The 22,520-nt window shown below is 39.9% G+C and overlaps 1 protein-coding gene and 1 pseudogene across 2 annotated transcripts in view; both read right to left on the bottom strand.

Annotated features, from left to right (window-relative positions):
• Window positions 1-17,567: 17,567 nt before the first annotated feature.
• Window positions 17,568-18,824, bottom strand: LOC102766917 (annotated as a pseudogene).
• A 1,597-nt stretch (window positions 18,825-20,421) lies between these two features.
• MAGOHB (mago homolog B, exon junction complex core component) overlaps window positions 20,422-22,520 on the bottom strand; it is a 7,695-nt gene continuing 5,596 nt past the window's right edge. The window contains exon 4 of one of the 2 annotated variants that reach the window (XM_015563703.1): window positions 20,422-20,514. In XM_015563703.1, the coding sequence (XP_015419189.1) occupies window positions 20,506-20,514 (9 nt within the window). In that variant the 3' untranslated portion in view covers window positions 20,422-20,505. Of the gene's footprint in view, window positions 20,515-22,260; window positions 22,273-22,520 lie in introns of those variants that run through there. The other variant, XM_015563704.1, reaches the window with a different exon arrangement.

The following is a 22,520-nucleotide window of genomic DNA, read 5'->3' as shown; positions in this document are numbered from 1 at the left end:
TCTCCATTCCAGGGAGTAAAGATTATGTAGCTTAAGCATGATTGTTCATAGTTAAAGTGATTAATTACCCGCCTGGCACTTACTTAAGAGGTTTTATTCCCTCCCTAACTTCAGGGGAAAATCCCTACCTGGGGAAACAACCTTTCTCGGAGAGGTGACCTTGGACCGGCTCACAGCAGGAGAGATTGTATGTACCACAAAAATAAAAAAGGAACATGAGGAAACTTTGGGAGGTATTATCCTAATTGTGGATCATTTTACAAGTGTATGTATATATCCAAAGTCATCAAATTGTATACATTAAATATATACAGTTTTTAAAATATTATTAATATCTCAATAAGCTGCTTAAAGAATAATAAAATTCAAATAAATTTCTGGAATGTCTTCTAAATAACATTATTTGGAATTTTTTTCTTTATCTCTTATGTATTTTACAATATACCAAGTTTTAAAAATATTATTGATGCTTTAATAATGGAAACAATAATTTCCACTGATTACCATGCCTAAATGAGATTAAATATGCAAAAGCTCTTTGTAACTCTAAATCCTAAAAAAATATGTATTAATTGCTGATAACCAGACAATTCACTCCATTGTTATGCATGATAACAGAATTTATTGTATGAGATTAATATTTTTATCTCTTGTAATTTTTATAGGTATTACCACACAGAGTTGCACAAACATCAACACTATGACAAATCTTGCAAGTGTATTATAGGGAATACATATTGATCACAACCAACCAAAAATCTGAAGTCAAGGCAGAATGGAAAAACAAGACACACACACACACACACACACAATTATCTTTACAACAGCATCCAAATGAAGGGCTTTATGCCCATTGCAGCCTAAGTCTATTTTTATTGATAGGATCCACTTCAGCAACAAAGTAGAAGTGACTAATTTGCCCACAGGTCCAAAATGATCTGAATTTTCAGGGGAGCTAACATATTATTTCACCTCTGGACGCAGTAGAAATGCAAGAACTGCCATTAACTTTTGGGAAAAACAAGAGCCTGCTAATCTAAATATGGCTCTTGGGGTCTTGATCCCATATTCAAAATAAGCAATCTCAAATACCCATATTATTTCTAAGAGGCATAAATTAAATTTCCCCAGTAGACCTAGATAACTAGCATATAACAAGCCTGTTATTAACTTTGAAGCTTCTGAAGAAGAAATAATGTAAAATCATGCAATCTCTCACTGAAGAGTTCCTTCATACCTGTATGTTGTTGCAAAGATTTTGAAGAGATTTTCTTTTTTCTATGACACATCTTCTCTTCTATTAATGGTGAGGCCGGTTTCTTTTCCCACTGAACTGTTTTGTTTTCGAGAATGTCAGACGCTGGAGTCATATTTGCCAAAGGTTGCTTTATTAAGCAGTTGTTGTTTTGCATAATGTGGTTTTGTAAAATGTCATCTTGTTTTTGTTGATTACACTGAAAAACTAAAATTAATAGAATAGATAAAATGCAAAACTGTACTCATCATGCTTAAATGCTGAAAGTAAAGAGAAAAAATCTCACTTCGACAATCAACCGATTTCATTACTTTAATTAGCAATTTGACATTTAGAAAGTAACACCTCAGTAAGTTGATGATAGAAATGAAAACATCAAACTTCTTACTGTTAGCAATTTAAGTCTAGAATAAAGAAAATAAGAGATCTGAATAAAATTATGATAGCAACACCTTACCATCCAGTTTAGTTTCATTTTGATAGTTAGCACATTATTTAAAAATAGGTACCAAAGTAAAAATCAGTTAGCCAACTTTTAGCAACACATCTTCTGAGTATGAAAATCCGCACTAAGACACATGAAGAAATAGCATCATTATTATTAAATAGGATAAACACAGGAAAAAGGAGGAAGATCCCAATATGTCACTTTATCTGAGTTCAATATATTACTGATTTTCTCTAAAGATATCAAGGAATTCAAATAAAAAATGAAAGTTGATGGACTCACCATTCTAACATCTATGTACAGAATCACTCTAAATTTTTACTAAATCATTTCTTCATTGTATTCTTTTTTAGCTTTATTATTATTGTTTACACTATTATAAATATCCCCTCTCCTCCCCCCACCTCTTTGCCCACCTCTACCCAGCAACCACCCCCCTTCCCTCTGACTATCGCCACACTGTTGTTTGTGTCTGTGGGTTATGCATATATACTCTTTGGCTAATCTTTTCACCTTCTTTCATCCACCACCCTAATCCTCCCTGCCCTCTGACAGCTGTTAGTCTGTTCCATGTATCCATGCCTCTGTTTCTATTTTGTTCATCAGTTTAGTTTGTCCATTACAGTCCACATATAAATGAGATCATAGAAAAATAAAAGAAAGTCATAATTTATTTCCAACAGTTGTTTCTTAAAGAATGTTTAACTCAGAACGCAGAATATTACTAAATCCTATATCGAAAGGAATATTACCTGTATGATAAAGAATGAGGCTGCAGAGTCATTAAAATGGGTAAGTGAAGTGAAAATAATACTGTGCTGTGTCTGGGGAAAAATCACCAAGAAAAAGCCATCTGAATCATTCCCTTATGATATCCAGGGAACAACTGATTGTTAATAACTGCAACATTGGTGATTAGTGCTATTCCTCAGACTCAAAGGATGTATTTCAGTTACTTACGCATTGTTCCCAACACTATGATTGTCACGATTAGGAGTAAACAGAGGATCCCAAGAGCCACTGCAATGAGACGTGAGGGTCCTGAAAACTCTTTAAATAAAGAAGAAAACGTAATCATCAGGATAGAAGGATATATTTAACAGAATTTCATATATATATATTGCATGTGTGATAAAATATAATTTAATCTACATGTAATTTAAGATAAGTCATAATCCACTTGTATGGTCCAGGATAGACCATACATTTAAGACCATTAAATAAAAAATTTTAAAATTTAAAAAAAAATCACCAGGAGTAGAGCTTGGCCGACTACTAACCTTTACTGGGACACCATTTGCAACAAAGGGATAAATGTGTTCTACACATCTTATAAAATGATATCATACAAATTGATCTAAATCTGGAATCTAGTAGTCTCCATTTTAAAGTTTCAGATTTCTGACTGGCACACGCCCAAGGTAGAAATCCCACACACAAAAACAGTTCTATAGGATTTCAAAGGTGCAGGTAACAGTAGACACAGCACACATTCATGAGAAGCCACACTCGTGTGTGTACTCCTTGCCCTGATCACAACGTATCATGAAGAAGAAAGGAAAGCAGTCAATTTTCTTTTTTTAAATATATATATATTTTATTTTAGAGAGCAGAAGGGAGAGGGAGAGATAGAAACACAGATAAGAAAGAAACATCAAACTGGAGAGCATTATGCTAAGTGAAATAAGCCAGTCAATGAAGAAAAAATACATGATCTCACTCATTCATGAATAATAAAGACAAAAAAAAATGAAAGAAAAGAAAGAAATAAAGAAACATCAATTGGCAAGCCCCCTAATGGGGATAGAGCCCGCACCCCAGGCATGTGCCCAGATGGGGAATTGAACCATGACCTCCTGGTTCATGGGCCAATGCTTAACCACTGAGTCACACCGGCCAGGCACAGTCAATATTCTTGAGAAACTGGTAGCCAATAGTGGATATTCTGAAGCTGCAAATGTGATTGGGATCCATTCTTAAAGATATTTTTAGAAATCAACTTTCCTTTCTTTCTCATCAACTTTATTTTCCACTAGACAATGCTATTTTTAGCCTCCTACATTTGTGTCCTCAATATCTGTAAGCTGTATCTCTTATCATCACTATATTAAAATAGTAAAAAGTTATTCTCAATTTAAAGTACAATTGTGACAATATTTGATAGAGAGAGAATAGAAAAATTAGTATGCACCTTTTGATTTTAACATATTTACAGCTTTATTGCCATCAAGGTTTGGTAAATATTTAAAGCACCTAAAATATCTTTTGTCTGAATAAAATCATATTTTTCATCTCTTAAATGTTTCTTAGACTTTTATTTGTCTAGGAAATGCAATGGTTTCTTGAGATACTAGTCTATTATTTACCTTTTTTTTAATCCTCACTGAGGATATTTTTTTATTTTTTTATTTGAGAGAGAGGAGAGAAAAACATTGATTGGTTGTCTCCGGTACACAGTCCAGTGTAAATAGAGCCCAAAACCTTTTGGAATACGGGACAACACTCCAACTGAGGCACCGAGCCAGGGGTTAAAGGCCTCAAAAATTCCTTCACAAATTTGAATGAAAATACTCTATTAGCTCCTCAAATTTAAAGAATTCACTAATTTTTCCACTCTCACAAATGTAAGAAAAAGAAAAAAAAAGACTGTTCTACTACTACAAAACTTATGGTTTTGTATTACCATCTAGGAACCTAAAGTACAGATAAAAACATTTTTTCAAGCTTCAAGCATTTGACAAGCTATAAGAACAGGTAAATCCAGATGCTTAAAACATATACCTTTGCCATCAATTTTCCCAGGCCTTTGAGTACCACCAGGCTTTAATGTATTTTGTGGCTCTGAAGGATTCTGAAGAAATGCAGGGGTTGAATAAATTATTTCCTGATCGCTCATCTCTACAGTACAAAGAGAAAAATGTTTTGCATTAAAACCTTGAATCAGGATGATTTCTGTCTAAAGAAAGTGTAAAATGTTAGTCTGTAGGAGCATTCCAGAAATGAGAGGTAGGTGTGTATCTCTGCCTGTGATATCAATGTGTGTTCATTCACTAATTGGAATGCCTAAAGCACATAAACTGAGACTGATTGATATAAGAAATTTATATAATATTACACCCATGATTATTAGAAAATATGAAAAAATTAATATTTATCAATAGATTGAATAGGCTGGGTCCTATTCAGGTAGCCAATCTAGCTCAAAATGTTCAACATAAACATAGAGTTGTTAGTCAAAATTGGTACCGTCCCAAATGACTGAATGACCTTTAAAATTATCAATTTAAAACACCAACATTCTACATTTTGAAATTCTGAAAATATAAATATCTTGACTTTAAAAAACAATATCCACTGTTCAACTCTGCATAGAAATTGTTAAAAGGTTCACTCGTTCCATTCAATTATAACAAAACTCCATCAAAGTGTTTCCCAAAGTGTATCCCTTACACCATCTGCAAAAGAATTATTTGAGAATTAACCTTGCAGATTGGTTAACATTTCAGATTCCAGCGCCCCAGGCAAGATATGCTGAATCAAAATCTCAGGTTGGAGCCAAATGCCTTCGTTTTTAATCCCAAATGACTGCATGTACATTAAAATTCTAGAAATAATCTTCCTGTGTATGAGGCTGCCTGAGAGGTCTATGTTAAAATAAAAATTTTTAAGGCAGTCATTAGGAAATATCTATAAAGAATTTAATTTATTAATGAATATAAACATTAAAAAGGAATTATTAAATAGTAAGTATTTAAAATGTACCTTGCTCCTTGCATTAGACCATGTGAAAAGATGATATACAAAAAACAGATAGTATGGAAAACAAATTGCATATGTAACTCTGTTCTTTTACATTTTTAATTTACAAAATTTTCTAAACTCCACTATTCACATTTTCTCCAATTTCCTAAGGAAAGGGGGTATTTTTCCATTACAGAATCCTTCAAGATGGAATAGATACCATGCAAATCATTAAGTCCACATTAAATGTGAATGCTGAACTACTTTTCACATTCCCTTCAGAGATGATGTTGTTTTAATGCAATCGAGATTGCTTTTTTAACCAATCCCATACTCATGCCTAGTCATTTGTAACTGATAAAATAACATATTCCTAAAATTCTTTTCTCTTAGATATTTTTTTCCTTTATAAGGAGGACTAATAAGATACTCAGGTACAAAAACTGAGGGATTAGTAGTAAATGTTACCTGTATCTGTGGATGTAGTGATGCAGATGGAGAAAGCTGATCCAAAACTGAGGTGGAAGATGTTAGCGTTTCCAACTGTGGATCCTTGAGTGCATGAGGGGCTGTAAGCTCTAGCTTACAGCAGAAGTGAATCATCTCTGAATAATACTCCAACCCAAATTTTCTGCCCCTCCTCTTGACCAAAGTGACGAAAGGAAATTGTACAATGAAAGCTGGTGTTGATGCGAAGGAAAGATGGTCACGAGCTACATGTTCCTTCATCTCAACTAACCAACTACTTATTATCTGCAAGACTGCATTTAAAAAGCAACATTCGAGGACTAAAAAGGTAAAGGTACACAGCATTCAAAAAAACAAAGGCTCTTTAACAAAAACTAACCTACTTAAAAGATACTACTAGTAAAAATAAATGATTAAAATGTAAATATAAATATGTCTATATACATACATGTAAGAAGTATCATGACTTAAATAGCCCATCAGTCAGAAACTTTCTTCATAATTTCACTATAAAATATTTGGTGTACTTCTATCATTTTATCCATACATTATCAAAACCTATGGTTTTTTTTAATACCTTTTTTATTTCAGAGAGGAAGAGAGAGGGAAACATCAATGATGACAGAGAATCAGTGATCAGTTGCCTCTTGCGCGCACACACACACACACACACACACACACACACACACACAGGGGGATTGAGCCTACAAACTGGGCATGTGCCCTGATGGGGAACCAAACCATGACCTCCTGGTTAATAGGTCGACATTCAATCACTGAGCCATGCTAGCTGGATTCAAAATGTATGTTTTATTCATTTACTATCAGTGTTGATGTCACTTTACACAATGTTTTTGATCTATTATTATCTAATACGCTAGAGCCCCTGTGCACAGGTGAGGGGGGGTCCCTCAGGCTGGCCTATACCCTCTCCAATCGGGGACGCCTTAGGGGATGTCCGACTGCTGGTTTAGGGCCTAAACTGTCAGTTGGACATTCCTCTTGCAATCTGGGACTGCTGGTTCCTAACTACTCACCTGCCTGATCGCCCCTAACTGCTCTCCCCTGCCAGCCTGATTGCCCCTAACTGCTCTCCCCTGCAGGCCTGATCACAACTCACCACCTCTGCCTCAGCCCCTGCCACCATGGCATTGTCTGGAAGGACGTCAGAAGGATGTCTGGAAGATGTCCGGTCTAATTAGCATATTGCCCTTTTATTAGTATAGATGTTTTCTCATTTTAAAAAATATGTTTAAAATATAGGTATCCCCCAAAATGTATACACATACTTTGAATAATTATACAGGTAGTGCTTATTAAAATACGTTTCATTTTCAAAACTGAGCTATCAACTGTTAAAATGTATATACATTTTTGGGGATACCCTGTATGGCCCATCTGTCAGAAACTTTCTCTTATTACTATTTGGAAAATATGTGTCATTTTAAAAGCTGTATAATTATTACCCACATGGACTATATCATGAGTTATTTAGGCAATTCTCCACTGTGGGACGTTTAGGTTGTTCCCATTTTTTTGCTAGTATAAAAAATATTTGGCTTGTACCTTTGAATATTTTCTTAGGAAAATTTTTAAACATGAAATTAGGGGGTCAAAGTGCATATACATTAAAGAATTTGACACATATTACCACATGCTCTCCAGAAAAGTTGTTCCATTTATACATTACAAGCTGTGTGTGAAAATGTTCATATTTGATCATTTAAAAAGAGATGCTAATGAGTTATTTCTATACTTGAGTTTTGTCCACGAACCTTACTTCATAGATATCAACATCCTACCAGCTAAAAGAAATACATTTCTCTGTTTCTATGAGCCAGATATTCGCTTTCATTTCATACAGGCCTTGTCAATCTCCTGGCATACAGTTCTATGAAACCAATTTAAGTTGCTTCTCAAATCAGCTGATAGTAGTTAATATGGAGTGTGGGGAAGAGGAGTGAGGTGGAGAACAAAAAGGGGAAATTAATAATGCAGAAACACACCCACCCCTATTTCAACAGGTTCTGACCCAATCAATGCCTTGCTTCTTCTTTTCTTTCCTTACCAACCTCTAACCACCAGCAAACATCATGCTTGAGATGACCTCCCCACTCTGGTTTGCTCATGCCTCTCACCTCCCCTCCAAACTAATTACAAACACCATCTACTGAGTGTATGGACCCAGTTTAGGTTATGCTGCCCAGGGTTTGATCCTCAACTTCTGTCCTCCAATGCAATCCTTAATCTCTGAATCACTACCAAGGCCTGCCACTGTCATCATGTGCAGCAGGCAGCTGAAATACCTACAGACATGAATTTCATTCCATAATGTAAGCAAAATTTTATGGGCATCACATGTTAACTTGCTGCTGGGCATTTTCTTCTCCCTAACCTTTCTTCTCCTAACCTTGGCTTTGTCAATCTCAAAACAGAGAAAGAAGATCCCTGGCCCTCTATCCTAATGCCATAAATACTAATAAATAAGAGGAAAAAAGGAAGAAAGGGAGGGGTGGATAGAGAGAGGGAGGGAAGGAGAGAGGGAGGAAAGAAAGTTCTGCCAAGGAGAGAGAGGGAGTTAGAGTGGAAGAAGCAGTAATGGTTGTGGAAAGGTGGCAGAGAGAGACGCTATCATTTATTGGAGAAACTACTGTGTATATAAGCATATCAAACATATTGTGTATAGAAGCATATTGACAGCTGACAGCTACTATATATATATATAATTGATTTCAGAGAGGAAGGGAGAGGGAGAGAAAGATAGAAACATCGATGATGAGAGAGAATCATTGATCGGCTGCTTCCTGCATGCCCCACACCGGGGATCAAGCCCGCAATCCAGGCATGTACCCTTGACCGGAATTGGCTAGGGCCAAACCCCCTAGGGCTGACAGCTATTTCTTATTGCACCCATTTTACAAATGAAGAAATGAATCATAAGAGGCTAACTGACTTGCCAAAGAACAGGTTATTGCTAGTTCTTGGCCCATGTTCCATCAGGCCTGACTGACTAGAATACAGACTATGAATTTAGCAGGGCTATGGATTTTACAGACTATGGATTTGTTTAACAAACGTTTTGCCACAAAGCATGAATTCTGGAAACAGAAATATCTGGCTTAAAAAGTGTGACTTGCGACAAGTCACTTACTTCTCTAAACATTCAAATTCACCAGTGAAGCAGTGATATGTGCCTTCCAAGGATACTGTGAGGATCAAATGAGATAGATCATATAAAGAGCCTAAGCAGACCTGGAAAATATATAGCAGGCTCTCATTAAGTGTGAAATGTTAGTATTTGAAATCCAAGATTCAAATCCTGCCTAGCTATAAAATTTTCAACAAGTCACTCCAAATCTCAGTTTTCTCATCTATATATATAAAAGGTGTCCTTCCTACATTCGATCGGTCGCTATGATGTGCACTGACCACCAGGGGGCAGACGCTCAATGCAGGAGCTGCTGAGCTGCAGTGACTTGGCAGAGGAGGTTCTTGGTTGACGCACTCCAAAACCAAAGAGAAGGGAGTCCAATTCCTTGCAGGGCCATGTGATTCCACCTTCAGCCATGGGTTATGTTGTTGCTGGGGCACTATTGGCCCTGAATCTGGTTTACTGCGCACTTGCATTTGCATTCCACACCCTGTATGACAGCAACTTTGTAGAGTGCCCTCTCTCACTCTGGGACCCCTTGGGGGATGTTGGAGAGCCGGTTTTGGCCTGATCCCTACAGGCCAGTCCAAGGGACCCCACCTGCTGAGGGAACCCTGCTCACTCCACAGATGCAGGGGAGGGGCTGCAAGAGGTTAACTCCAGGGTCTGTCCAGCCTGTCTCACCCAGTCCCACCCTGCCAGCCACCTTCCAATTAATTTCCTTTCAATGTGCACAAATCCGTGAACTGGGTCACTATCATCCTATATAATAAAAGCCTAATATGCAAATTGTCCCCTTCGGACAGTCGTTCGACCGGGAATTCAACCAGGAGTTTGACCGCTTGCTATGACATGTGCTGACCACCAGGGGGAAGCACAGAACATGGTGGGTGTCGTCAATACAGTGCTGGCAGTGGGTGTCAGTGGAGGTGCTACTGGCCCCGATGGGCCCTGATGAGAGCAGGACCGTGGTGAGATGGTGGAGCAGTGAGCAGGAGGTGCCAGTTCAAGATGGGTGGAAGCAGGGGCCCAATCACCCCGCCGATCACCCCGCAGATGGTGACCAGTGGTGGCAGTGGGGGTGGGGCCACTGCCCAGCTCCCAGGCCCAGCCACAATCAATCGCCATGCAGGTGGGATAGTAGATCAGGTGAGGGGATGGTGCCAGGCCAAGGTGGGGTGCCAGGCGGGGCTGCAGGGTTGCGAGTCTGGGAGGGCAAGCTGGGGCTGAGAGGCCAGGGTCGCAAATTGGGGCCCGATCTCCTCAGGCCGTCCCAAGGGACCCCGCCCATGCACAAATTTATCCACTGGCCTTCTAGTCCTATCTAATAATAGACAAACATGGTAATTAGCCCTACCTCCAACACGCTTCCCATTGGCTAATCAGGGCGATATGCAAATTAACTGCCAACCAAGATGGCGGCCAGCAGCCAGGCAGCTGAAGCGAACAGGAGGCTTGCTTGCTCCAGTGAAGGAGGAAGCCAAGGTTCCCCACCTGCAACTGCCGGGCTCTGATCCTGCACTCTAAGAAACAGTGTTGCAATTATAGAAGCTAAACAAACCCCATGCTTTCAGCCAGCCAGCCGAGCTGGAGTTGCAACAGTGTTGTAATTATAGAAGCCAAACAAACTGAGGTCTCAGAGCTGGAGCAGAGCCTCAGAGCTAAAGCCAGCTCTCAGCTCCAGTGACAGCCATAGAAGGTAAATAAATCCCAGCACCCATGCACCAGGCCTCTATCTTATATAGTACAAGGGTAATATGCCTGCCAGCACCAGGATCAGTGGAGCAGCGAAGCCTCTTAGCACCGGGATCAGCTGAGCAGCGAGGCCTCACTGCCCTGGTGTCAAGTGGAGCCGCAAAGCCTCCCAGCACTGGGATCAGGGGAGCCGTGAGGCCTCCTGGCCCCTGGAGCAGCGTGACAGGGGGCAGCACCCAAACCCCCTGATCGCCCTGCGGCTCTGTGTGTGACAGAGGGCAGGGCCGCAACCTCCCTATCCACCCTGCTCTGTTCATGGCAGGGGAAGGCGCCCCAACCCTTGATCGGCCCTACTCTGTGCCTGATGGGGGGAGCTCCCCAACCCCCTGATCGGCCCTGCTCCGTGTGTGACAGGGTGCGGTGCCCCAACCTTCCCATCAGCCCTGCTCTGTGCATGACATGGGGGAGCTCCCCAACCCCCTGATCGGCCCTGCTTTGTGCATGACAAGGGACAGCACCCCAACCCCCTGATCAGCCCTGCTCTGTGCATGACAAGGGGTGGTGCTGCAACCTCCCCATCGACCCTGCCTTGAGTGTGATGGGGGCGGTGCCCCAACCCCCCAATTGGCCTTACCCTGAGCATGAGTGGGCGTGGCCTCGCAACCTCCCAATCTGCCCTGCTCTGAGCCCAACCAGGGGCTGCACCTAGGGATTGGGCCTGCCCTCTGCCACCCGGGAGCGGGCCTAAACCAGCAGGTCATTATCTCACAAGGGGTCCCAGACTGAGAGGGCACAAGTGGGGCTGAGGGACACCTCCCCCCACCGGTCAGTGCACAAATTTTTGTGCACCGGGCCTCTAGTATGTTTAATAAGAGTAGTACTCACTTCACAGACTTGGAAAAATTCAATGAGATTAGCATTACATATAAGATTTCTTAGACCTTAATATAAGTAAACTAGTAACCTGGTACATGAAATTTGTGCACATTAAAAGGGAATGGGGCTCCCTCCTCCCTCCTGTCAGGGTCTGGGTGCAGGGGAATGGGATTCCTGGTTGGCAGTCCACTGACAGCAAGCTGACCAACAGCCGATTCCGTGAGGAATGAGGCTCCTTCCTGTCAGGGTCCAGTTTGAAGGCTGTCCATGCCCCTGATCGCTCAAGACCCAGAGTTCCACCACACCCCAGCCAGGGCCCAGAGCTCCCTCCCGCCACCACTCTGAGACCCATCAAGTTTATCCTAACTACTCCCCTGCCGGCCTGGTCACCCCCGCGCAGCCTGCTGTTTGGTCATCTGTCCAGTCATTTAGGTCATGATGGCCCCTGGCTTTTTATATATTAGGATGCTCTTCTTTTCTATCTCTCCCAAGGCAGGACTACAATCCAGAGATCCTGACACTGAGCTAGGTTCTCTACCCTAATGTGGCAGGTTTAGGGTGCAGGTACATGAAATAAAGATTGTGTGTTGGAAAGAGGGGTTTGGGGAGGACACATTAATATGATTTAGGGTCTGGGAAACATGTAGCAGCATACTGCTTATCTCTCAAAAAAAAAAATCTATGACCTCAGACCTGGTTATTTATATAGTACTGCCCTTGGAAACATTGATGTTGTTGAGCCTTTCCTGTGTTTTTCTTTTGTTTGTTCTTTTATTGATTTTTAGACAGAGGTAAATGGAGAGGGAGACAGAGAGGAAGAGAGAGAGAGAAACATCTATGTAAGAGTGCCTCCTGCAGGCCCCCTACAGTAACCCTTCCCAACCAACTGAGCCACACTGGCCAGGATGAGCCTTCTTCTATTTTAATTTACATCCTTAGAGCTGCTGAGAGAATGGGTAGGTCTCATGGTGGAGATCACACAGGTGGGGGGAACACTTTTTTCCCTCCAAAGCTATAAGAGAAAGTTTCCTTAGGAAGTCACAGAGGTAGAAGAAGTGAGCCATAAAAGACATGAACTAAGGATAAAAGTTACAGAGGTAAAAGAAGGGCCCTTGGAGCTTCGGAGAGAGAGACAAGGAAAATGTGCCAGGGGAAGGGGATGGGGAAGGGCACAGTGTGCTCCCCAGAACCACTGGTGTGGAACACATTTTTACATGTACATGGTTGTCTGCCCCCTCCATATAAACTCCGTAGTGGGGGGTGGGGGGAGGGGTACCACATCATCTTGTTCATTATTGCCACTGCAGCACATAGAAGAGATATGATGCCTACACATGCACTTGATAAGCAAGGTGGTTCAAGTGAAGAGAAACTGACTACAAAATCTAGATTGTTCATAGTTTTAGAGAGATATAGAATGAGATTAATAATCAAAAACCCAAACTGTGTAGCAGCTACCTCTAAGCTCTAGCTATTTGTTGTTTGGGGTTGATTTGTTTGTTTGTTCATTTGTTTGTTTTCCTAAACTCTGATTCTGAAAAAACCAAAACAAAGAAAACAGATTTCTTCCTAAATGAGAAGATAACCAGCATCAGAAGAAAATAGTAGTAACTTCAGACCGAACTGAAACTCCTAGTATGGCCCTTTCATTAAATGCACAAAATTGGAAGCACCAAACTTCATCACAACCACTGTTAGCACAAAACTTCATCACAATCACTTGTTAATAAAACAGAAAGATGAAGAATTTTAATAATATTTTATTTTATATTTTTTAATTGATTTCAGAGAGGAAGGGAGAAGGAGAGAGAGAAAGAGAACTATGATGAGAGAGACCTATTGATTAGCTGCCTCCTGCATGTCCCCTACTGGGGATTGAGCCCACAACCCCAGACACATGCCCTGACCAGAATCGAACCATGACCTCCTGGTTCATAGATCAATGCTCAAGCACTGAGCCATGCTAGTTGGGCAAGAATATTTTAAATGTCCTTATACTTTGTCTTCCAAATTCACTTTTGTGCAAAACACACTTATGCAAACATAATATGAATGTATAAAGCATTTATTTATTTATTTAATGGCTACTTTGCTGTAAAGATTCTTCTTCACTTGGGAAATCACATGTTTTACACATTTGTTCCTGATGATGTGAACTTCCAACGCACATAGCTTATAGTGGTATCTTCAAACTTTCTGATCACACCTTCAGACCTCAGTGGCTTATCATTTCACAGCATCATGCTACTCTTCCTGTCCTAGGCTGAAGTAAATGATGTCTAGAGTAAACACCAGCTCCTCAGGAAAGGTGGTCTACATCATTCTATTGGGAGCAGTAGCCTCGCCCGGCCAGGTTCTCACCTCCGTGGTGAGATCTTTATGTCACTGAGTGATATTAAATGTCCTGGCTCTTATCATTATGCCACTGAGCAATGCTAATACCTAACCTTTATGCCACTGAGCAATACTATATTTCCTGGCTCTAAAACCTCAAAAGACCTCTTGTTTGAGGTTTCCTGAGCCTATAATTAGCTACTTCCTTTGTCCTTCCTGTCTTTGAAGAGATTAAACAAACAAACAAAAAAAAACCCTCATAGATACAGACAACAAATAGGGTGATTACCAGGGGAAAGGGTTGGGGGAGGTAGAGGTAAAGAGGGGATAAATAATGGAGACTTGATTCGGGTGGTGAACACACAATATACATAAGATGTATTATAGAATTGTGCACCTGAAACCTATACCATTTTATTAATCAATGTCAGCTTTAATTAATTCAATAAATAAAAATTTAAAAATAAATAAATGCTATTTTACTACTGGAGAGTAAAAATCCTCTAAATTGTCCTACCTGACCTTAGCAGTCAAACAGTAACCATCTTTCCTTCAATCTCTAAGTAGCTAAATGAAAGTGCAACCTCAAGAAAGAAGTATGAAAACATAGTGGCCAGACCTACCCACTTTGGCTCAGTGGATAGAGCATTGGCTTGAGAACTGAAGGGTTCCAGCTTCAATTCCCATTAAGAGCATGTCCCTCAGTTGCAGGCTCAATCCCTGGTCAGGGTGTCGGGAGGCAACCAATTGATGTACCTCTCTCACATCGATGTTTCTCTCCCTTTTTTCCCCCTCCCTTCCACTCTCTCTAAAAATGAAAAAATATCCTTGAGTGGGAGTTAACAAAAAATTATAATAACAATGGCCAAAGGGATTTTCAGATGACTATTTGGGTTTTGTGAATAGAATAGAGTCTATTCACAGGTTAAAAGAGAAAATAATTCTGTGAAGCAGTGCCATAATTAAGAATTTTGATTCTTCAATATTCTTGCCAAAGTATCTAACCAAAAACACTAACATCACCCTGAAAGCACTAATTTACCTTTCCTGTTTATTTTTATTAGTTTTTTGGGGGGGGATGTTCTATTTCAGCTCATTACCTTGCAATGCTAGAAAACAGATTATTAAAATAGTCAATAAACTTAAGATTTACTCAAAAACCTGCATGTGTATAGCAGTTTTACTCACAATTGCCAAAATTTGGAAGCAACCATGCAACTAAAATGTCCTTTCATAGGTGGAGGGATAAAGTGTGATAAATCCAGATAACAGAATATTATTTAGCACTAAGAAGAAATGAGCTATCAAGCCATAGGGCATGAGGAAACTTATATGTGTACTAGAGGCCTGGTGCATGGATTCATGCACCAGTCGGGTAACTCGGCCTGGCCTGCACCCTGTCACAATCTGGGACCACTCAGGTCGGCCTGGCCTGCACCCTCTCACAATCTGGGTCCACTCAGGCAATGTCAGATAGCTGGTTTTGGCCCGATCCCCACAGGCCCAATCCAGACAGGAGGAAGCCCGATCCTGTGCATGAGCATCTGTCCCCTGGTGGTCAGTGCATGTGTTAGCAACCGGTTGACCAGTCATTCAGTTGTTTAGGCTTTTATACATATAAATTACTAAGTGAAAAGTCCATCTGAATATGCTACATACCATATAATTCCAACTAAATAACATGATGGAAAAGATAAAACTATGAAGACAGTAAAAAGATCAGTGGTAGCCAGGGGCTGACAGTAGGGAGAAATGAATAGGTGTCGCACAGAAGACTTTAGAGCAGTGAAAACACTGTATGATACTATAATGGAAGATACATGTCATTATACATTTGTCCAAACCCATAGAATATACACCAGAATGAACTTTAGTGTAATCTGTGGGTTTGGGGTGATCATTATGTGTCAGTGAAGGTTCACCAACTGTAACAAATGTACCAGTCTGGTGGGAGATGTTGATAATGGAGAAGACTGTGTATGTGTGGAGGAGATGGGGTATATGGGAAATCTCTGTACCTTCCTCTCAACTTTGCTTTGAAGCTAAAACTGCTCTAAGTAAAAGTCTTTTTAAAAAATCATACGGCCCTGACCGGTTTGGCTCAGTGGATAGAGCGTCGGCCTGCGGACTCAAGGGTCCCAGGTTCGATTCCAGTCAAGAGCATTTACCTTGGTTGCGGGCGCATCCCCAGTAGGGGGTGTGCAGGAGGCAGCTGATTGATGTTTGTCTCTCATCGATGTTTCTAACTCTCTATCCCTCTCCCTTCCTCTCTGTAAAAAATCAATAAAAATATTTAAAAAATCATACAGATCAGAGGTTGAACTTATAGCATTAATCTATGTTCACAGTCTCATACATTTCAAATCAAAATAAAGTAGTCTAATAGGTGATATAAAACCAGAGACCAGGTGCATGAATTCATGTAATCGGGGGTGGGGGGTGCCTCAGCCTGGCCTGCACCCTCTTGCAGTCTGGGAACCCTCGGGGGCTGTCCACCGATGGCTTAGGCCCACTCTCCTGAGCAGTCAGACATCTGTAGCACTGCCGTGGAGGCAGGAGAGGCTCCCACCACTGCCACTGTGCTTGCCAGCCGTGAGCCTGGCTCAGGGCTTCTAGCTGAGCAGCGTTCCCCCTGTGGGAGTGCACTGACCACCAGGGGGTTGCTCCTGAATTGAGCATCTGCCCCCTGGTGGTCAGTGTGCATCATAGCAACCAGTCATTCCCCATTGGTAAATTTGCATGTTAGCCTTTTATTATATAAGATAATATCAGCTATCATTTATATTCATATTTAAAATGTCCATGTGAATGAACTTGAAATGTCTGGCTACACTCTTAGTTTTAATAAGCAGAGGCATTGGCCTAACCGGTTTGGCTCAGTGGATAGAGCATCGGCCTGTGGACTGAAGGGTCCCAGGTTCAATTCCAGTCAAGGGCATGTACCTTGGTTGCAGGCACATGCCCAGTAGGGGGTGTGCAGGAGGCAGGTGATCAATGTTTCTCTCTCATAGATGTTTCTAACTCTCTATCCCTCTCCCTTCCTCTCTGAAAAAAAAAATCAATAAAATACATTTAAAAAAAAAAAAAGCAGAGGCACAAAACCCAGAAACTCAAAATAAAAATATATAAACAAATAAAATAGAAGCATAGAGCCTGCCAGATAATCTTGTTTCTCACCAGACCTCTTTGCTGTGCTGAATTTATTGCTTTGGTTGATCAAGGTTAAACTGTTCTACTCGCACATATATGAGAAATCAGTATCACAGTTAGGTCACATTCAAGACACAGCCTTATTCAGTGTGTTTGAATATATGGTATAAGTATGCACATATGCAAAATTCATGGTAATCGAAAGGTTTCCATAGCAATAGAAATTAAAATCTCCCATCTCAGATTGTAAAAAAATAATAATAATCTGAAGGCAATAAGACAACCAGTTCAATTAACTTTTACAAAGCACCTACTATGTGGAAAGATGCTGAGTAGTGATACTATATCCCATGAAGGGGCAAAAGGAGGGAGGGGTCGCTATACCAACACTTGGAATAGATGTTTGCTTATTGCAAAGTACTCCTTTATTATGGGACATTGGGGTGGGGACAAAGTTCTGCTGACCCAAGTACTATAAAAATTGTTTCTCAGAAAACTAATGTTGCACAAAATTCAATTTTTAATGATCATTGTCTACCAGCAGCTTACAATCAAGAGCCAGTTCAAACAGGTGTAAGAAAATCAGAGACAATATAAAACATTTATCCTAATGACAATCTTGGTTTGAATATCAGAATTTAGTAGGGAGTGGGGATGGAATATAAATAAATCAGCACTACAGGGAAGTTAGAGAATGGGGACAAAGTGTTAATAAGTTAAAGATTTTTTTTAATTAAGAACTATGTCTCCCCAACCTTGCTTAGTCTTGAGTGGATCATCTTATTCAACTGGAGCCATCGAATAAAGATTATTTTGAGGAGCAACCAAAAATTGTGGGCCTACATGAGGTTCAAAGGGTGATTGTTTCTCCCTTTTTTCTGACAGCTAAGTGTTAAGAGAATTATAAAATGATTTTATATTGCATATCCATCAAGGTCTACATCTTTTTTTTTTCCACTTGTGGACATTTTAATGAACTTCTCTCCATGTAGCTTCAAGCTACCCGGACACAGGCCTCACCAACGCCCTTAATCTTCTCCTCAGCTCTTCTGCTAAAGAATTTGGCCTTCACCATGACAGGCTGCTTTGGGAGCTTTCCCTTCTCCAGAACTTTGAAGCAGCCCAATCGCACCACATCGATGATAGGAGCAGCTCCAGTCTTGTTTTTGGCATTTACCGAGTTTGCTCACTGACCAAGGTCCATAGTTTATCTAGCTTGACAGTTGGGCAGAAACTCTAGTTCCTCTTTAAGTGGTAATGCTTCATACCAAGTTTCCCAAAGTAGCCTGGGTGATATTGGTCAAAGTTGATCCCGTGATGATGCAAGCCACCAGCATTAGCTCGGCCCCCGGGGTGCTTCCTGTGCTTGCCGATGCAGCTCTGGCCATGGCTCACGTAGCCCTGAAGTTCCCAGGTCTTCCTCGGTCTGGATGGCATGTCGGTGGCTGAGATGCCAGGGGGAGGCTCTTTCAAAGTCTCGAGGTCTACATCTTGAGCAGAAATGTTTATTTTCACATAAGGAACCTAAAGGTGAGAAAGTGGTCTTACACAGTGGAGATCAGGTGACTTTCCATGGCAACTGTGAAGATGGCCATGCATCTTCATGCAATGTAAAGGACCAGAGAACACTCCATGGCAAACAGGCTACCAAGCCATGCTCTATTGCAGGGGTGGGCAAACTTTTTGACTCGAGGGCCACAATGGGTTCTTAAACTGGACCGGAGGGCCGGAACAAAAGCATGGATGGAGTGTTTGTGTGAACTAATATAAATTCAAAGTAAACATCATTACATAAAAGGGTATGGTCTTTTTTTTTCAACAGTTTTATTCATTTCAAACGGGCAGGATCTGGCCCATGGGCCGTAGTTTGCCCACGGCTGCTCTAGAGCTACTGTCCAAAGGGTAGCTTCAAGCCACATGTGATGATCTAAATTTAATCAACATTAAATAGCATTAAAGAAAAGTCGTCTATTGGCACCAATTATACCAGGTATTCTACCCTTACGTGAAAAATCAGCAACAGGATATGATTTATTATAAGACTTATTACAGTTCAAAAAATTCAATTACAGAATCTAGATTGGCATATGAATGTTCATTTTATAATTGTCTGAAAATTTTCATAACACAATGTTGAAAAAAACGTCTTCTAATAAACTCAGTTACACTAGACAAATCTCAAGTACTCAGTAGCCACATGTAGTAGCTAGTGGCCACTAATGGACTGCACAGTCACAGAATATTTCTATAATCTCAAAGAAGTTTACTGGACAGAGTTGCTCTCGTCTAGCTGCTCAGGAGCCCAGGCAAGACTGCTGAGACTAATTCTTCACCTTAAGGTCAGGCCCGAGTGGTCCCGGGGCAGGTGGTTCATACTAACAGGACCACACATTTCTAAAGAGTAACGGAATACTAGGGCATGGCTACTGACAGGAGAAGAAATGAAAGGTCAGGTCTATTAGGCAAAGGTTGAAGAGAACTAGGAAATATGAGTGGGACCTGTGCTCATTGGGAGTTAAAATATAAATATATAGGTACACATTTAAGTCTAAATTTTTAATAATTTTTAAGCTAAGAACTCATTTTGTTCCCACAAAGATACAAAATATGTATTTGTGAAATAAGGAATAAGAGCATAATACAAGATAACTTGGTATACTGACTTTACCTTTGTAATCCTTGAGGAAATCACTGCTTTTACCAAAAACATTTACATGTGAATAATCCCTAAGAATCTGTGATAAATGTAAAAAAACAAACAAACAAAAAAACCCAGAGTCTTCTGTGAACAACCTCTATAATTACCAAAATCTTAAATCCCATCAGGTATGGAAGAAATAAGGGAAGATCTACAATTGCCTTTATCTTTTTTTTTTTAATTTTTTTGCCTATAATGTGCCTGATACCTTTATTCTGGATACATATTCCTACCTGAAAGAATTTCTGCCAACACATGTGCCTCCTACAACAATTTTTATTATCTTTAAATGGCAAGAGACACAGTCTCCTGAAAGAAAGCACTCTCCATCCAGGTTTGGTAAGTTTTATTGAAGCAAAATTTCAGCAAAAAGTGGCTTTTATTTACAGAATTCAATGCGTGTGGGGACTGTCCAACCCTCTTGGATACAAGTAAAAATAGGCATTAAGCCTGTTTATGTATTTTCTTATTTTCAGTTTGCATTAAAAAAAAATCTGTTTGCTTCACATTCATAGAAATCCCAATATTATAAATGACAAATAAACCCTCCCTTACTCATCCCTTAATTAAATATAAAAATAGCTACAAAAAGTATAATTCAGATAGGTTTAATCTTGAAATGTAATCCAATAAGACTAAAAACTAAACATTTCAGGTCTTGTACCAAATAGTAAAATACTCGAAGGCCTTCAGGATCCCTAAAATTAAAAGAGATAAAAGTTACTTTTTGTTCCTAAAATGCAACAACGTAATTCTATAAATTAATTCCTAAAACAAAACAATAATCTAAAACAAATTAAAGGAATGCATCTTTTCTGTAGAGAAAAAATAAAAAATTTTCTTTACCAGTATTTCATATTTAAAGTGTTTATTTTCTTATAATAGCAATGCATCACAAAAATGTATAAAGCAGATAAAATTATAAAAATATAAAAAGTAATGTTCAAAATACTATATAATGTCACTTTTCACAGAATAACTGTAAACATTTTGGTGTTTCTCTATTTTTTTTACTAATTAAAATAATCCCTGTGCCCTTTTTTATTGTTGTTAATCCTCACCTGAGGATATTTTTCCATTGATTTTTAGAGAGTGGAAGGATGGGGAGAGACAGAGAGAAACATGGATGTGAGAGAGAGACTCCCACACATGCCTGACCAAGGCCAGGGATTAAGCCTGCAACCAAGGTACGTGTCCTCGATCAGAATCAAACCCTGTACCCACAGTCCATAGGCCAAAGCTCTATCCAATGAGCTAAACAAGCTAGGGAAATTATTCCCTGTGCCCTTTTTAATATTACATTCCCCATTACATTAAAAAGAACTCACAAATAATTTTTAATCAATTTAACAGTTCTCTCCTTATTAGACATTTGGACATTTTTCCAACTATAAATAAGGGTTCAATGACCATCTTTATGAATAATAAAGCTTTTTCATTATCCTATATAAAATCCTAATATGCAAATCGACCAAATGATGGAACAACCGGTGGGTATGATGCGCACTGACCACCAGCGGGCAGACGCTCAATGCAGAAGCTGCCCCCTGGTGGTTAATGCACTCCACTGCAGGTGGGCAGTAAAGGAGCAAGGGGTCCTGGACTGCAAGAGCCCCAGACTGCAAGAGGGATGTCTGCCTGCTGGCTTAGGCCCAATCCCCATGGGGAGAGGGCCTAAGCCAGCAGGCAGACATCCCCCAAGGGGTCCCAGACTGTGAGAGGGTGCAGGCCAGGCTGAGGGACCACTCCCCGCCCCCGCCACCGATTGCATGAATTTCATGCACTGAGCTTCTAGTTTGAGAATATTTTCGCAGAATAGACACTCAGAAATGAAATTACTACAGTGAAGATGGGTGAAAATTTAACAAAATATTGATGGCTTTTGTAGCAAATTATCAAATTGCTTTCTAAAAAACATGTACCAATTTATAATCCCAGTAGGGTATGAATGCCATACCCTCACCAACTATGGAAAAATAAATTTGATAATTTAAAAGTATCTGGTCAGTCTTTATGAACATAGCCTTTTATACCCAATAGTAATTAGGCATTCATTCCTCTCTCCTCTAATAAATATTCATAAAGTCTCTATTTGTGCCAGGCACTGTGCTAATTTTGGAAATACACAAGGTTCTCGTGGAGTTTATATACAAACCAGTAAAGCAAACAAATAAGTTATTACAATTTAGAGTGATAGGGAAAAAAGGACACCAGGAGGACATTTTAAAGGTAAAGGGTGAAAAAAATAAAATTAAATTAAAGGTAAAGAGTGGAAAGAAATAAATGCAGAGGGATTTTTTAGTCAAAAACAGGCAGGGAAACACAACTTGGGAAAACATACCTAGCTAAAGCCATTAAGCTATCCTGGATTTTTTTTTTTATTCATCTGAAGACTAACTCCAAGGAGGAGAATGATGTGATGTGGAGCAAAGGAGGCTGATAAGCAATAACAATTTCTTTTAAATTTTGTGAGTGTCCAGATTTTTTTACAAAGTAGGTAATAAAATTTGGGCATTATTATTCATAGTTATCAGATTAAGATTTTTTTGTGTAAATCAATAAATACACTGCTACCTTCTTTGACAGCAAGTCTTTAATGACATCAAAATCAGAATTTCATCTGTATAATAAACAGATAGGGTGCCAATAAAATAATCTTAGCAAACTCGCTATAGTTCTAAAATAAACCCCTCTAATAAATTTT

This window comes from Myotis davidii, unplaced genomic scaffold (genome assembly GCF_000327345.1).
Source record: "Myotis davidii unplaced genomic scaffold, ASM32734v1 scaffold1639, whole genome shotgun sequence".
Lineage (NCBI taxonomy): Eukaryota > Metazoa > Chordata > Mammalia > Chiroptera > Vespertilionidae > Myotis > Myotis davidii.
This window is presented reverse-complemented; position numbering and strand designations above follow the sequence as displayed.